The 18,093-nt window shown below is 49.3% G+C and overlaps 1 protein-coding gene across 12 annotated transcripts in view; it reads right to left on the minus strand.

The window, feature by feature from the left end:
• EHMT1 (euchromatic histone lysine methyltransferase 1) overlaps positions 1-18,093 on the minus strand; it is a 159,451-nt gene that overhangs the window by 50,230 nt on the left and 91,128 nt on the right. For all 12 annotated transcript variants that reach the window (XM_081269854.1, XM_081269851.1, XM_081269853.1 and 9 more), the window contains 6 exons: positions 17,717-17,794; positions 15,928-16,048; positions 11,941-12,072; positions 9,343-9,488; positions 1,731-1,874; positions 306-532 (listed from right to left, as the gene is read on the minus strand). In XM_081269854.1, coding sequence (XP_081125980.1) covers positions 306-532; positions 1,731-1,874; positions 9,343-9,488; positions 11,941-12,072; positions 15,928-16,048; positions 17,717-17,794 — 848 coding nt within the window. The remainder of the gene's footprint in view (positions 1-305; positions 533-1,730; positions 1,875-9,342; positions 9,489-11,940; positions 12,073-15,927; positions 16,049-17,716; positions 17,795-18,093) is intronic.

The raw sequence follows: 18,093 nt of genomic DNA on the forward strand, positions 1-18,093 counted from the left end.
CATCAGAGCTGGCTGAGATTAAGCCAGGTGGAGTGCCTGTAATCCCAGTGCCTCAGGAGGCTGGAACTGGAGGAGGCAAGTTCCAGGCCACCAAGGGTAACTTAGTGAGACCCTGTCTCAAAATAAAAAATAGTGAAGGACTAGGGATGTGGTTCAGTGGCAGACACCCCTAAGTTCAATACCCAGTGCCATAAAAAAAAAAAGGTAGGCCGAGACTTCTGCATAAAGCAGGAGAAACCAATAACTAGAGGGACCCAACAGGGGCTCGGCCCAGAGAATCCAGTCAGAGCCACTTGGTCAAGTACCTGCCCGTGGTCGTGTCCGCCCTGCCCTCGGTGACCAGGCTCTTTTCCTGCCCAGGGGCCAGGGTCACTGTGGATGTCGTGTCTGCTTTCGCTATGGTCACCTCTTTGGCCTTGGAGGTGTCCTCCCCACAGTGGGGACAATAGCTGGCATTGTTGACTCGAGAGGCACAGTCCTTGTGGAAACGATGAGAGATGCTGCTCTCGGGCTGACATTCCATGAAATTACCCTAAAGACAGGAAGACAAAAGTCATTCTTTGAAAAAATTGGAGCTAACACTCAGAAAAATAGCTCTACTGAGCCACGCAGATAGGGCAAGCAGGTGAACCAGGTAGGTCCTTAGTCCTAGCCCCATGCTGCCGAGAAGTAAGAACAGTGTATCTGCTTACAGCACCCACATCTGCCAGCAACTTCCACAGAGAACAGAAGCCACAGAGGTCACCTCGGTGCCCCCAGCCCCCCAGTAACCATCGTTGTTCAGATTCTCTAGCCAAGCAAGAGACTTCATAAGAGATATGGTCCAGGAGGATTTCAGAGGGCCCATGTTCTGCAAAGCAGACAGTACAAGAGTCTTGGGTCACAGAGTGAAGGAGACACTGCTGGCATTTCAGTGAGTACTGTGCAAACAAGCACCATGAGAATGGCCACTCTTGTAAAAAGCTAGATAAGAAGGGCTGGGGTTTTATCTCAGAGGTAGAGAGCTCGCCTAGCACGTGTAAGACTTCAACACCACATAAAAAAAATAATTAATTAATTTTAAAAAGGGATTGTGTCCAACTACACCTAAAAAATAAATATTAAAAAAAACAAAACAAACAAACAAAACCGCTAGACAGGAAGATGTAGAGAAGCAGCTCTCCTTGGCAGAACAAAAAGGGTGCTGGAAGATAAGGTAGGATTATAAGGTGTGGAATCCAAGCTAAGACCTGGAGTGGAAGCTCCTGGCCAGGTTCACAAAGGAGCAGCAGATATTTGCAGAAGCCTGAGGCTAGAGGCAAAGGCAAGTGCTGCCCACCAGGGCTCCATGGGGAACGAACCTGTTCGGGAGGTCTCGGGCACTGGTGAGGAGATATCTGAGGGAGTCAATGAAGACAAGATCCTAGCCACAACAGGAAGGTACAGGAGAGGGAGGAGATGTGTCTCCCGTCTAACTCAGGAGTTCACAGTGCAGGAAGCAGAGAATGCCCCACAGGCAGGACTGGGCATGTCTAAGGGCATGTCTAACTGGGAGCAGTGGTGCATGCCTATAAACCCAGCAACTTAGGAAGCTGAGGCAGGAGGATCGCAAGTTCAAAGTCAGCCTCAGCAACTCAGTGAGACCCTGTCTCGCTGAAGACCTACTCAGGGTGGGCCCCAGACTTGGGACAAGTCACTGGGATGAGTTTCTAGAGGACATGAAAGGCCCACCAGGTGGGCTGGGCTCTTACCGCTGTGCAGAAGTAGCCGCAGCCAGGACAGCATTGGTGCTTCACCATGCGACCCCGATGGTCCTCACACAGCACCAAGAGTGGTGCCTTGTTGGATGGTCGCATCAGCTCATACTTGACCACACTGTTCGTGCACCGGCCCAACTGCAATCAGACAAGACCAAGGGTTAGTGACAGAGTTGTGAAAAAACAGCGTCCCCACCTGCCAGGCCCTGGCAAGTGCCTGATATAGAGGTGGTGTTCAGCAAGTACGAGCTGACTATAGAAGCCATGGGCAGTGCAAGGCAGGTCTCGACTGGGAACACACATAGCAGCACTCGCTGCACACCTGCCAGCACTGGGAACCTAAGAAAGGAAGTCTCGTTTTCTGCACCGCCTGTGGAAGGCAGCAGCCAAGGGACCACACTGAGGGGACCAGCAGCTTCACTCAAGCAGAAATTAGGACATCAACTCCTGAGTAGACCAGACCAGTGGGAGGAGCCTACACAACAGGGTCAGAGCCGAGGTGTGAGATAGCTGGAAGAAATGTCCTCTGGTCTACCTGAGGGGTGTGGGCCCTGGAGGTCCTGAAAGGCTGGACTCAGGGACAATCCTGGAGGAAAGCAAAGGCAACTCTGAGGTGAGGACACCTGAAAGACTATGTGCTGCCAGGCACCAGACAGCAGGTAGCTGTTTGCCACACAGACAAAGGGTGCTGCTGGTTAACATGTAAAGCTCTTTGAGAGCCAGTAAGAAAGTAAAAATAGTCCAACAGAAGAAACAGTGGCAATTCACAAACTACTACAAGTGCTCCCAAAACAAATGAGACAATGTTCGAATATCCTGGTGATCAAAGAAATGTGACATAACAGCCTCCAGCATTCTTTCACTCTGCCGGACACCACCGGTCTTTCAACCTGTCTCCAGATACGAGCTTGCAACAACAGAAGAGCAGGAACAACACAGGTCCCTCCACAGGGGCAGGACATTCCCAGGTGGTACACATGACCTGCCAGACCAGCAAGGGGCTTCACCCAGAATTGTGTAAGCATCACTAGGGAGGTGTTTTGTTTTGTTAAGATAGTATGGGCATTACCCTATATGCATTCAACAAAAAATGGAAGGGGAAGAAGCAGGGCCTATACATCCTAAAAAAGCCATCCACTCCCTGACAACACCAAATGACCCGCTCTGAGCCCTGGTCAAGACCTGCTAGGTGCAGACTGTTCACACCTGCCGATTTGGAAAACTATTTGCAATACATTAAAGGAAAAAGCAAGTCATTTGGAAAAAGAAACTTGATGTGGTACATACACAACCAAGTATGGAAGGACACACAAAAATAGTAAGAACCTCAATTCTGGAGCCAGAGGCAAATTTATACTTCCTTCTTTGTGCATGTCTGAAGTTTTATAATAAGCACAACTTATTCATAGTCATGAAAATGATAAAATGCATGATTCTGCCCGGCTGCTGAAATGAGTAAGTTGGGGTAGAGGGTCCTGCTGACTTGGCAGAATGCAAACAGGGTGGTGTTTTAGAAAGAGGACTTCAAAGGAATGACAGTGGAACCTAGTCAGGGATGCAAAACAGAGGTACAAAAGAAAAAGTAGGTGAGCGAGGCAGGGGCACATCAGCACTCAAAGCATCCCCAGAAGGCTCCCCAGGAATGTGTGGTAGAGCAGCAGCACAGGGCAAGCACTGGGAAGGATGGAAAGCAACTGGGCAATCAGGCACTGAGTTGGCAAAACAGACTCAAACCTGCCTGCCTCTGGGCAGGGACAAGGGCAGACAGAATCCTGGGACTGAAGGCCTGGCACCACCCCCTTCAGGAAGAGAACACCAGGCACCCAGGCCTCAACACACCTGCCATCACCTAGGCCCTTCCTGCAGCTGTAGAGGGCTTCACTGTTTCACTAAACATTCTGTTCAGAAGTTTCAAGAACACAGAGCAAAGAACAATGGACCCCACAAGGGCAGTACCTAATTTCAAGAATCACTAGCATACTCTGCTCTCATTTGAGCTGCATCCCCATGACACTTCTGCTCAGGAAATACTGGCTGGTGCATTCATGGGTGAAATCAAACCATTTTGCTCTTAAATAATTCAGATGTACTGCTAATAAGCCATATTTAACATAACCTTAAGGCCATCCTCACACCCCAAAACAGCAGTAGTGAAATCCTCAGAGCAGTGAGACCCAGGTTCAAAGGCTTTCACACTGGTCCATCAAGACACACAAGCTGAGCACAGGGCACCTGCTGGTCCCCTAATCCTCTGCAGGGTTGCCTTTCCTTTGCTTCCGCTCCTGCTATTCACCTGTTGAAGAACCTGGGCAGATTCTGGACAGCTACTCCCACAGGCTCTCTTCCTCAGGGTCCTCTCCATCCTCTAAGCCCCTGAAGCCTGGCAGTGGGGTCTAGGCCACCTCCAGGCCAAGGTGAAAGCCTGAGTCTGCCTTGGACTCCACTGGCTTACAGCGGCTTGCCTAGCAGCACAGCCAGGTATGTCCAGAGGCAAGAACCTTCCTCCTGTACCACGGCCCAAGCAGGTGCAACCAGGTGCAGCAAGGGCAGGAAAGCCCTGGACAGTGTACCTAGCATCTAGGCCCTCGAAGAGATGGCACCATGCAGCAGCACAGGGCTCGCCCCAGCAAGCTGAGGAAAGATGAAGGCTGAGGTCAACAGCCAAAACCTGGACAAGGTGGCACAGACGTGGTGCTGAGGGCTTGTGTGCAAGAGACATTGGCATACCCTCAATACAGAGATGACATCTACTCTGGGGTTGGAATAAGAGGGCAAACTGTCCACTACACGAGACAGAACATTCTGAGAATGCAAAGTTTCAAAACATTCTCTCCCAAGTACTCTCTCAAGAAGGGACTCAAGGTAATGCCACTAAGAGGGAGCCAGACACGTGTGCCCCTGCAGGAGAGAGATGAGACGCGTATGAAGAGACCCACAAAGACACCAACCCCCATCAGTTAGAGGTGAGTTTACAGAAAGTACATAGAAAACAAAAAATGGAACACATGGTATTCTTAACTCTGAGGGGAGATGTATTTTAAGTGGTTCCAGAAAGGAAATGGAATTAGGCATCCCACCTGCTCTGCTATGAACACTTCAGCATCCCAGGTGCTGCTAAACCAGATCACAGACAGCCCAGACTGAGGCAGGCACGGAGCATAGCAGAAGGGGGACCTAGGCAGTGCCACATGGGAAGGCAAGGAACAAGAGGAGAAAGCACGTCTTTCGGTAGGGGGAAAACACTAGGAGAATCCAGGAGACCAGAGGTTGTCTGGGGGCATGCCTTAAACGCACTGCCATTCTGAGACAGACACCAGAGTTGTCCTGCTTCCCCCACCCCCACCCTACCCACCATGCAAAGGGCAACGGCTATCTCTGTGGTCAGAAGGCAGTGGTCATTCTGGGGGGAAGTGTGAGGAGGTTCAGAACAGATGCACTTCTCTGTCCTAAAAGTTGAAGAGGCAAAGATGCTTCCAGCCAGGGTGCTGACAGCTCTGCCTGATGCCATTCTCCTAGGACAGGCAGTGCCCCAACTCCCCAGAGAGCCTGGGGCCACCCAAAGAACCAAAAGTGGGGCTACCCTCCAGGTGGGGGCTGACCATGAGTCCCAGCTTTCCAGCAGAAAACACGGAAAGAAGTGACGCAGGTCACAACTCACTGATGTCCCAGTTGGGTTGCCAAAGGCCAACATAGCTGCAAAGGGACAAAGTCCAGGGGCCACAGCCCTGGAAACCAGCACTCAATGGTGCTCACAGGTATGGGGCAGGCATAGGCCAGAAGACGCCTCCTTGACATGGGGAAGACGGTGAGCTCAAGGTAAAATATAAACCCACAGGAGTATCTGCCAGCACAGCACCCAACTCAATAAGGTGACTCTGGACTAGTGATCCTCTATGGGGGCAATTTTGCACACCCAAACTCCCAGCAACATTTGGCAATTTGTGGGGACATTTGTGATTATAGCTAGGGAAAGTAACTGCACCTGATAGATAGAGACCAGAGATGCTGTTAAACATTCAACATCCAACAGGAAGCACCTCCCCATGACAAAGAATTATTTGACCCAAAAGATCAACAATGCTAAAGTTTGAACCCACTGTCAGGAGAAGAAACAATCATCAAAGAAAGATCTGGGGGACCCAAATGCTGGATTTCAGCCTGGGAATCTAAAAGAAGCCAATGTAAATGAAATAAATACATAATAACAAAGAGTTCAATACAGTCAACCGAGTATCCCCAATCTCGACCCCAAATGCTCCAAAACACAAAACTTTTTGAGCACCAATAACTCTTTTGACTTCCACCATGTGCAAATTATGCTTCCACACACCTGAGTGAAAAACAGTCGAGAGAGAGGAGTTATACAAGAGGATCAGCTTCTGGCCAATGCTGAGATAAGACTTAGCACCAAAGAAGATCAACACCTTTCACGGAAAACAACTAACCTGGGCAACTTATTGTGACCTCATTTCAAAATCAAAACTGAAAAGGTCTGAGGATGTAGCTCAGTGATAGATTGCCCCAGGTTCAATCTCTAGTACCACTAAAATAAATAAAGAAAAAACAATAAACTTATCATATTAATATAAAGAACACATTTTAATATAAAACTGTTTCCTGAAGCATTGTTTAAAATTTTATTTTGAGGGGCTGGGGATGTGGCTCAAGCGGTAGCGTGCTCGCCTGGCATGCGTGCGGCCCAGGTTCGATCCTCAGCACCACATACCAACAAAGATGTTGTGTCCCCGAGAACTAAAAAATAAATATTAAAAATTCTCTCTCTCTCTCTCACTCTCTCTTTTAAAAAAAAAAAAAAAAATTATTTTGAAGGGCCCAGGACAAAACTCAGGGCCTTGCTGTGTCCGCCGAAAACTAAAAAAAAAAAAAAATTAATATTAAAATTCTCTCTCTCTCCCTTAAAAAAAAAAAAAAAAAAAGACGAGGGAGTCTCATATCTGCTTCTGCAGTCACAGAGCAGACAATTGTGGATAATCTTTCCATAAGTGATGGTTTCTTAAGGATCTATTGCAAGATAGAATTTCTCCATGACCAATGCACTTCTAGTTGCTCACACTTGGAACCAATCTTTTACCCTGCATGACTGAATGACACTGGAAGTTGCTGAGGACGTAGCTCAGTGGCAGAGCATCCCTGGATTTGATCCCAGCACGGGGGTGGGGGTGGGGGGTGGAATGGGGGAACATAGTACAACACACAAGACAAGACATATAGCCTCTTAGTGTCATCAAGGAAAACAGTTCTGACCTCACAGACCCTGCCCCATCAACAGGAAGAGGATCCAATATGGGTCAACGTGGAGCTATCTGAACTTCAACAATAACACAAAGAATTACACCCATCAAACATTACTAAATTCATGAGTTCATAATGATGTTGCAAAAGGAAGAACTGGTCAACTTTAGAAGCTGATAGAAAACAATTCAGTACCTCAAGGACTGGCAAACAAAAGGCCTGTCTTGCCTCTGGGAGGTGCTGCTGGGTAAAGAGGCAGCAGAGACATTTCAGCCAATAAATGCAAGATAACCCACAGATTCAGGAGAGCACCATTCTGAAACCTCCCACACATCAAAAACACAGGCATCAGGCATCAACAGCTGCTAACACCAGAGAAAGGGAGACAAGCAACTATATGAGGCCTGGTCTTGGGCCAATACCTCCATGGTCATGCAAAGGGATTGAGCTAAATCTGTTCCATCTCCTTATCAAGCTGCAGTTTTGCCAAAAAATACAGAGGGACCTACTGAACTGTGATCTGAGTGTGGGATTCACAGGTCCAGAAGGCAGGAACCTTGAGGGTCTGACAGCCTGGGTGGGTGGGGAGAGAGTCAAGTTCATTTCTTGACCTTGATTTTGATGGTGCTTCCAGAACTCACCTGAGATGAACTGGCTAAGCCCGACATTTGCTTTGTGGTTTTCTAGATCTAATTTTACATCAAACGCAGAAAAGACCATAAGTTCATAAGATGCTAAAGGGAGAAGGGAGGGGCGGCAAACTGAGCCCACTGCACACTACCAGAGGCTGTCGGAGCCCTGTGCCTTCCTCTGAGAAGAAAGACGTAGCCAGGCATCCTGCCCATCTGGTATGAAACTAGCCTAGCAGACGAGGGAAAAGTGGGCTGTACTAAAGACTTCCTACAGCAGGACAATGAAGGAAAATCTGCCATTCTGCTGGTGGAGGCAGAAGCAAGCGAGGGCCTGGGCTGAGCCACATCACCTTCTCACTGTAGAAAGCTCCTCTTACAATGCAGTTAAGGGCTCTGAAGAGTTCGAGCATGACAAAAACGTGGCAAGTTGCGCCTGTGAGGAGTTGCAGAGCCGCCACAGCCTGGGAGAAGCCAACAAGCGCTGGTCTCTTCCTCTGGCAAGACACAGACTAAGAACTTGGAGGAGGACACTAACCAAAAGAAGGCAAGCTCTGGCACCAGGACATGTTTGTGATATCCTCCCTAACCCAGGGGTTTTCATGTGGTTCCAGGGCTAGAAGCATCAGCAGAAACAGCACCTTTCTAGAGAAGCGAGATCAGCCAGAAGCAAGAACCAGCAAGATCCATGGACCAGGAACTTTGGCTATATGCAGAGGAGCCAGGAAAGGGCCACCAAGTGAGTTTCCAACAGCTCAGCCAATGCTGGCCCCTCACAACATGGGGCAACACTGGCTGGCCTCTGAACAGGCCCATTCCTGCTGCTCTTTCCCTGGAGCCAGGGACCTGGACAGGGGGCTGCCTGGCCTCTGTGCCCTGATCTGTGAGCACAAGGAGATCGCAGGCCCTACACATGGAATGGCTCAGGCAGCACCCTGCATAGAGACATGCTATGAGCTGCTTTGCTATCAACACTTCATTCGTTTCTAAAACTTACAGCTAAGACTCAAAACTTCAGCCAATGAGAGAAGCTCCAAAGAGGAGGGCTAGAAGACAGGACCAAGGCACCATGTCTGACCCCGTCCATCCCCTAGAAGGCATAGGCCTGGGACGGGGGACCTCTCCTGGCCTCATGCCAACAAGCTCTCTGCTCAGCCCTTCCCCACAGCCACCCACTGCTAAGTGGCTCCACGGGCTGAAAGAAATCTTGCCAAACAGCTGTGGAGAAATTCTCAGAAAAGGCATTCCCTCTCCGCACTGCCTGTTCTTCCTCTTCTCTTCTGGACGGAGCAAGGGAGAAAGCGGCAGTGAAACCCTCTCAGTGTCTGAGTCATAGATGGCAGGGGGGAAGTAACTCAATTTCACAAAACTGTTTGTCTTAACCTGTCTTGCCAGGAGCTACTATCCTGGGCAGCAGGATATCCTGCTGGTGTGATTCTCCTGCCTCTACCTGCTCACATATGAAATCGCAGCACAGCAGGAAAGACCCCCCCACAAAGGCCCAAAAGAAGCCACTTTTATTCAGTGCGCCTACCAACCCCCTTTTTAACAAACTCTGGGCCTGCATGGTCCTGTACTAACTCCCAGGATCTACTAGAGAGGTTTCAAACCGCACTTCCCAATGCCACCAACTGGGAGCCACAATCTGGAATTTAATGGGAGCTCTGTGCTTTCTGGGGCATGACAGACCAACATTGCTTTGTAGTGAAAATAAACTTGCTTACTTGGTGGTCCACACTTTCGGTAGCCATGCACTGGTTGTTGGCCAGGGTGGTGATCTCGCGGCTCTTGGGGGTCTCCATCCGGCAGCTGCAGAGAGGCACTTCCTGGAGGCCATCTGTCTCGAGCACGTCCGGACCGCTAGCCAGCCCTAAGTCACGTAGACACATGTCAGCCAGGGCAACCCTGACTTTCCAGGGGCTGTCCAGAGAGCAGCTCATCTTCACAGGACCTCACGCATGGGAGCAGAAGCAGCATGGCTCACAGCAGTGCTCTCAGCAGGAAGTGCAGGAGGCCCCTTGACACCCACCCCCGAATAGCACCAGGAGCCACCTGTGCCTCTCCCACTGCCCGCCACCTGCCAGGTCCCAAGAAAAATGTGTCAATCCATGTTCTTGGGCCCATGCCCATGGTCAACAGGAGAGGCTGCATCATCATCAGCCACTCCCAAATCTTTTGGTTTCCACACAAAGAAACATCCACTACACGTTGAGACCTTGTGTTCCTCACTTGGTTTTAAGAATACCACCACAGAAAATTAAATTTGGAAGCCTTCAATAATGATTTAGTTATCACATAGAATATTATTCACCTACCACCATAGTCCAAAGAGCCCATTTATTAGCTGAAGAAAGAAAGAATTGGGGAAAACGAGGAAATAAACTAAATGACAATCAGGGCAAAGAAGGCTGCTAATGGCAACAGCACTTATCACTAATAGAGAAGAGGCTGATATGGAGTGGTTCCTGCCTCCCCTGGCCAGGGGCAGGGTACTCTAGAAAGCAGAAACTGGCCCCTCTGAAAGAGGAAGGGCAGAGGGTGGAAGCTGCCAGGAAGACCCTCAAGTCTGGCTAGCAGCTGCAGGGTTGGTTGCTTCCAATGGGATCCAGCCACCCAGCCTGTCCTGTCTTGTGAGACAGTTAAAGCTGAAATTAAAAGGTGGGCCAATGTTTCAAACACTATTCCCTTTATTAAAAATAATTAACTCTTGTACTCATGTCTAAAAGTAACTGTCAAAGTAAATGAAAATGAAGACCTGGCCCAAGGAATCCCTGAGGGGACAGAGCCACCTGGGTCTTGACAGCGTGCAGACATAATGAAACTGGGCTGTGTCTTCTGAACTTCTGTACTGCAGAAAAATGAAGCTCCAGCTCCACTGGTCAGAAACCAAAACCAAGGGCTGCACAAGTGGCTTGCCAGAAGGACAGAGTGAATAACTCAACCTGGCACTCCCTCTGCAGAGCCCTGAGCCCCTCCCTCTTCATAGCTGCCGGACTCCACTATTCAAACTAGCTCTTCAGAAGTATGTTCTTGCCTCAGTTTCCCTCCAGCAGTACCATGTTGAGTAGAGGATGTGCCTTCCCCCATGAAGCTGCTCACTATCCCTGGTGCTTACTAGTAATCAATCTGATTTGGTGGCAGCCAGGAGGGAGTTTAGGCCCCTGCACGGGGTCTATAAATGAAAAACAGCCTACACTACAGGTCTCTGAGAAGAAAGGAGATCAGGACACATCACCTCCTGCTGCCTGGTTCCCAGCTCAGCCTCTGGATCACCCACAGCCCAAAAGATCAGGAAACGTGAGATAAGGCTCAAGTTGGATTCACTGTATGTTTAAAACCTTAAGCACCTTTGAGATGATCCTGACCAACAACATGGCTTTAAAAATGAGGAAACAGGCAAAATGCACGAAGAAGCATCTGGATAACTGTCCTCTGACCATGCTGTGCCCGCATGGCTGAGGCGGCTGAGGTGAGATGAAGAAGCACAGGTCATGCCTGACATGTTCTTGGGCTTGGGAGTACACTCCAATCCCCAGCAGTAAGGACTGCAGGCCTTCAAGAGAAAGCGGGTGTGGCTCCCAGCCCTCCCACTGAGCTTCACTCTGGTTACCTGCTGAGGTCATAAGCCACCCGACTCACCTCAACACACTTGAGAGCAAAGAGGATGAGAAAAGAAGCCAATGACTACAGAGATTTCTGACCTCAAAACAAAGATTCTCTCCTGAATGGCCTCCTGACCTGCCTGAGACCTGGCTCTGCCACCACTCAGGTGTCCCTACTCCACACTAGAGCATGAGAACCATGAGCAACACTGCTTGTCTCTTCAAGGTGTTGCTCTCTGGACCAAAGGTATAGGAAACAGGTGTTTTATTTTGTTGCAGGTCACTCCTAAGGACATTAGCTTAGTGCCAGCCAGAGGGCAGGCTCCAGCCACTGGTTTCAAAGATCATCATAGCACATTATTCAAAGTCAGGTCACCCATGTGTCCTGAAACACGGCCAGGGTGGAAGGGCATCTTTTCTTTAGGGATTCTGCAAAGAAACGTGTCTGGCTCAGGGTAGAGAACACTGCTAGACTCCTCGCAACCTGATCTTGAATGAGGTGTCAACTACTTTATTCTAAGAGGGCTCCCATGCTCTATGACTCTTGGGTGCTGAGAGTGACCTGGCAAACAAATTCTGAACATCTGCCAGTCCACCTTTAAGGGATGCATTTAATCACATTTTCTATTAAAATCCAGTAGGGGGCATCGGGCTAATCCAGAGAATGAGACCAGTAAACGAAGAGCAAGATGGTGCAGTTATCACTACATCAACATTCACCTTCCGATTGGGAGGACAGAATCCCTTTGACACGGAGATCCAGTGAGTCCAGAGAAACTTCCATATATCCCGAGCTGTCTCCCGGAGCTGTCTGCTCGGAGCTTCCTGGAGATGGCTTACACACCTCGGAACCTACACATAGAAGGCACACACCATGAGAATGTGCAACAGCCACCCACTGACAGCACCTGGGCGAGAGGCCAGTCCCTAGGACAGGGCTGACCCTGAGAGACCCATCCAACCCTAACCACAATGCCAACTGCCTGGGCCACTCCAGTTACACTACTGCTTTTCTCCTCTGCCTGCCGTTTTTCTCATCCCCAGCCGGATCCACCTGAATGTGGAAGGAAACTGCATCAAGGCACTTACATACTAACATAGTTACCTCTGTGACTACACCAGGTGGATAAAAACTGTTAAATAATCAGGAAAATGAATACAAGTGTGGTGTACATTCCATAAATTACTTTAAAATAAGACAGAAAAATCCAACTGGCACAAGTGAAAGACCAACTGATGACCATGTGTGCAGAGTGACAGGGGTCGGCACTAGCTAGAGGCTCTGGCTTGCTCACTGTCCTGACTGACACACAGAAGTTCCACAGGAAGGTTAGTGTCAGCCCCACCAGGCACAAGGTCTGTGAAGCAAAGCTCTCACTAAAGGCAAGAAAATTGAGGCATGCCAAGGAAGACCACTGCAGAGATGGGCTGGCGCCACTGGTTTTGCAACATGCCCCTCGCCCTTGAGGACACAGGATGGCAGCAGGAGTATGCCGGCCTGTCCCGGCTTCCTAGGAGGCCTTAGAGGGACACGCAAAGCTGAATACTTGGCACTGTACAGACATTTCACTGGGAAGCCTAAGAAGAGTGTGTGTTTACAATGGATATCTAACACCAGCAAGAGGTGAAGGACCATGCTTCACACAAGCTTCTAACCTCATCAAGTGGAAATAAATGAACACTGATAGAGAGACTTTTCATTCACATTGTATTCTGTATCCTAGACCTTAGATAGAAAAGTAAACTACTTTGAAAAATCAGCAATTTGAAGAACATGAATAGTCTTCATATAATTTAAACACTTAAAGATATAACAACTCCTGTGCGAGTAAACATAAGGCATACATTTTACCTGTCACAGCCAAGATGACAAAAACCAAAACTTCTACCCCTCAAGAACAATCTTTCTTCTTGGAGCTACAAATAGTAGGTCAGCCAATAATAAAAAACCACATCAGTGTTCTCATGATCCCAAGTGAAAACAGAAGGAAACACAAATGAAGGAGCAGATGAGCTCAGAGGGAGGCACTCAAGTATAGCACCATAAAACCCAGCGCGGCCCTCCCCACCTCAGGGCTGCCTCCGGGACATAGGGGCAGTGAGCCTCTTGCATGTCAGGGGAAGCTACAAGCACAGCTGAATGAGGGGAAAGAGCAAAGTGCTGCAACCCTGAGGAGTGGCACAAAGAGAACACACAAGTAAGCGGGACAGAGTAGAAAGCCCAGAGTAGCCCCCTCATTCAATATCCACCAATATTCCCAGGAAACCCAATAGGGCAGGCTGCACCCTGCCCCGAGGGACTCACACTCCACAGCACAGCTGCGCCTGGCCTCCCAGGACTCCACTTTATACAGCACTAGTTTGCCAAGAGCAGCTCCATTTTGAGTTAAGTGTGGAGGTAGAATGACTCCACCTTTTTTCAAGTCAACAGCCACCGTCTGCCCACCACCACGCTAAAGAAAAACCAGGCCCCTGCGCTCATCAAACACACCAGACCAAACACAGCAACCCCCTCGCCCAAGACCCACTGAAGGAGGTGCACCCTGAGACTGGGTAGGGTGGCATGCACCAACCCATCATCAGCCAGCCAGTCTGAATACGCCATGACATTAACTGGAAAATCTCCAGCTCTCTGTCCCTGTCCCCCAGCTCAGCTCCATCTCCCTGGCTTTGAAAGCATCTGCCTTCAGGACCCTGGCCTAGAGTCAGTCCTGTGCTCCGACAGCTCTGCACCCTGAACAAGCTCTTCAGCCTACTCTGCACCTGCCCTCTGCCCTCACTCAGTGCCACCTCCAGAAACCCTGTGGCCACCTTATCCTTGTTCAACCTTTCTGCAACCTAGAAATCCCGCCATGTGTAAGTGTGACTTGAGTATTACAGAGATGAGCGGTTATGGTTAGAGTAAAAGAACCCGCAACTGCCGGGCTCATGAGCACTCAGAGAACTGCCGCGGATGAAAGTGGGGTAGCACGTGAACTCACTGTTACTCAGGAAGTTCTGCCTCCATGGAAAGACACAGACACTTGCACTCGACAAAAGAAAAGTCATCTGGACTGATGGTGCACATCAGCTGCCCATCCGTAAGAGGGAGCTGGGCTCTTCGTGTCACCATGTTCAAACACTGCCTCAAAATGCACCAGAACTATCTGTGAGTACTTCAACTGCACAACTTCATGAGAAAATACAGGACAAGATCCTGATGAACTGAGTTAGTCAAAGATCTTTTTGTCCCCTTCTTTTTTTCTCTCCTTGGTACTGGGGATTGAACCCAAGGATGTAGCTTTACCACTGAGCTACATCCCCAACCCTTTATTAAGTCAAAGATTTCTCAATGCACGAAAAGCATGAATAAGAAAAGAATTAATAAATTAGACTTCAACAAAAAAATTTAACTGTTGCTCTGACCCTAAACAGACTAGGTACAAATGTATACAAAACATCCATCTGATTAGACATCTATCTAAAATACTTAAAGACCTTTTACAACTCAGAAGAAAACCACCCTGGTTTTGAAAGAGAACAAAAGATACACACACATTTCACAAAAGTAAATGAACAAAGGCTAAAAGGTGCCACCTCGTTATTCATCAAGTAAAAGCAAACAACTGTCAAGAGACACCCCGAACACCTCCTAGAACCACTGAAATTAAACAGACTAACCCTAACAAGTGCTGGTAAGCACAGAGAGGAGCGGAACCCTCCAGTACTTTTGTGAGGATGTGAAGCAGGACCTGTGCTTTAAAAAATAGCTGAGCAAACAGCACAACCCAGTCACACCTCTGCTGGAGACCCATCTGAGACACCATCCACTGCAGCTTCCCTGAGAGCCCAAACTGGGAGAGCCGAGTGTACCCACAGAACAGTGGTTGAGCCACAGCTTGCACATAGTGGGATGCTTCTCAGCAATGACAGGGACAGACCACTGACATGTGCAGCAGTAGCCCTCTGCAACAATTGTGCTGAAAGGAGTCATAAGGGAAAAGCCCACACGGAGCAATTCCATTCACACAGAATTCTACCAAGTGCTAATGCATCAGCGGCACAGGGCAGATTGGGGTGCATGAGAACAGGAAAAGAGCCTGGGGAAGGGACAGGTTCTTGATGGCAGCAGGGCACACAGGGAACCTGGGGTGGAGAGAACCCAGGTAATGTGGCTATGGTGAGGGCTCCACGGTTGTAGACACATTAACTCATTAAAAAGTGGTTTAGCTATGTATGTTTTATGGTATGCCAGTCCACATAAATGAAGTTTTTTTTTTTAAAAAAAAAAAAAGAACATTGACCTTGGCAATCACCCTGTGGCCTCATTCACTCAACAATCACTGCCAGAACAGGGGTGCTGCCACAAGGCCAGAAGCTGCCATATAGACCAGGCACAGCCACACAAGTGGCTACATAATCACAGACCTCCCTCCTTCAAGCAGCGTGGGAAACGTCTATAGGCCACAGGTTGCTAGTCACCCTGTGTAGGTGCCAAATGAAAGATCACCTCAGCTTAGCATTCAGCAATGAAGCCAAGATCAGCAGGTTTGTCCAGAGAAGACCAAGTGAAGGGCACTGAGTTTCTCTGATGAGGTCATTTGAAACATTTGTCAACAGTGGATCCTCCTTTCAAATAAAATCCTATGCAGAGCCCCAGCCCTAGGCCTGCCACTTGGCCGGGAGATGCCCACGCAGGTGCAGGGGCCACGGGGCCACTGCGCTTACCAAGCGCACCACATGGCTTCTTTCTACTTCTCCTCCTCCTTTTCCGAGCCGGCTTGATCCAGGGGCTCTCAGTCTTTCCTCTCCTCTTGAGAAATTTCTTCTTGATGCTGGATTCAGAACTCTGGAGGACCAAAGGGCAGGAACGTCAGAAGCAAAGCAGGGAAGCTCTCAAGAGCAAAAAGGACTAGGAGTTGTCTGCCTGTAAAATAAAATACTTGCTATGTCTTGATTCTTCTTTTAGCAGATTCACTTCACTTCTAGACATTCTTCTGGGTCACATTCTAAAGATACCCACGCTGTTCCCTAAACATCTCTCCAAGCTCAGTCCTTTTAGAGGCAAAAAAGCCAAGAAACCTAAAATGGAACTCATAACTCTTATTGAATTTCACACAAAGGAAAGGAATAGATTGGAAAATCCTACCCAGGAACTAAGTAAATAAGCTCAGTAGGAGAATACACTTTCCACCACGTGTCCCTTCGTCCTGCTCATGAGAAAAGGAACAATGCTCAGAGTGCATGGACTCCAAGTCACAAGCCAGTTAAAGACACAGCAAGATACCTGAGCATCTGTTCCTAAGATCTGGATGCAGGAAGGGCATTCAACCTCCTGGAATTACAACTGGCACATAGCACAGACTCCTAGCCCTGACTGGCACAAGAGAGGGACAAGACACAATGGCAGCATGGGGTCTCATCACCCTCCTTCCCATGGACACAGGCAGACACTTGAGAACGCTGTGCTCAACACATGGGAAAAAACACACTGCACAGCATGTCAGCCATTCAGACAGACTGACACATGTCCTGCCACAGCCATGTGCAGGAGCCCCAGGGTCTGGGGACTGTGCTGGGGACCATCTTGACTACACACACCCGTGCTTGTCCAGTGTCCCTCCCTTTTAACAGCCCTTGCTCCACCCTGCAATCCAGCATAGCAGTTTCCAAAAGAACTGTAAAAACTACACTCTGCCACTACCCTGATCCTGCTCCTTCCACCCATCACCCAAAAAACACATGTCCATGCCACACCTAACTGGGCAGCAGGCTGATGCCGTGGGCCACTCCTTCCCTCTTCAGAGCTGTTCATAGGTCACGTGCCCCAAACCCCCAGGCTTTCTCCCACAGAAGAGCCCTCCTTCAGGATCTCATAGGCTGTTGCCTCCTGTGCACAGTGCTCACACACAGGGTTTCCTGAGGCTCCATCCTAGGGCCTCAGCACATTTCCCCATTTCTAAGCTTCTCCACTCCCTGAACCCTCAGGGCCTGCTTCTGTCACTTGGCTACCTGCTGGGCACAAGAGACCTTACTGTGGGCAGAATAGAGCCCTGTTCCCTCCTGTCCCTCACCGTGTTGCAACTAACCCACCAGAGTCCTGTCCATGCTCTGTCAAAACACCTCATATCAAATGCTCCCTTCACCCTCACAGCAGCCACTGTAGCAGGATCCCACACCATGTGCCATACCACTTGCATGGGACAAACAGCACGTGGACTCGCACACCCTTCCCTCAGCCTGGAGATCAGCACTAACTCTGCAGAGGCAGGACAAGCCTACACCAGGCCTGGCCTATTGCTATACCATAAAAGGCCACACGGCCCTTGGGCTCTGACTGGCACCACATTATGACTGTGTGGGTCTCTTCACCTATTCTCCCAAGAGCAAGACCTCTGCCTGCCTGTGCCAAGCCCCAGTACCAGAACAGGCTGACTCTCAGCAAACAACAGGGCAACTACAGCGCTTCTTGCATCTCCTCCACTGCACACAGAGGCCAGGCCATGTGCTGGATTACCAGGTCAGACTCGTCTCCGCCGTCCTCGTCCTCCCCAGTATCAGCCGACTCCTGCTCCTCCTCTGACTCGCCATCCATCTGAGCAGCCAAAGAGCCGGGCGGAGGGGTGGGGGGGTTGAAAAAAACCAAAAACAAAAACCAATTAGTTTCTTTAATGGCAGACAAATGAATTGGAAACAGACTTTTAAAAATACATCAGCAGTGCATGCTGGAGGCACACGCAGGAAAGATCCCATCGTCTGTCCACTGTCCAAGTGAGCTGCCTCTCTGGCTTTGGCCAAGGGGTATCCAGCCTGAGTTTCCACTCCTGCTCCTTGGCAGTGTCTTCATATCATGATGGGAAGGCGACACTCTCTGTGTACTCAGAATTCAAAACA

The sequence above is a fragment of the Spermophilus citellus genome, assembly GCF_964194105.1.
Source record: "Spermophilus citellus genome assembly, chromosome: 2".
Lineage (NCBI taxonomy): Eukaryota > Metazoa > Chordata > Mammalia > Rodentia > Sciuridae > Spermophilus > Spermophilus citellus.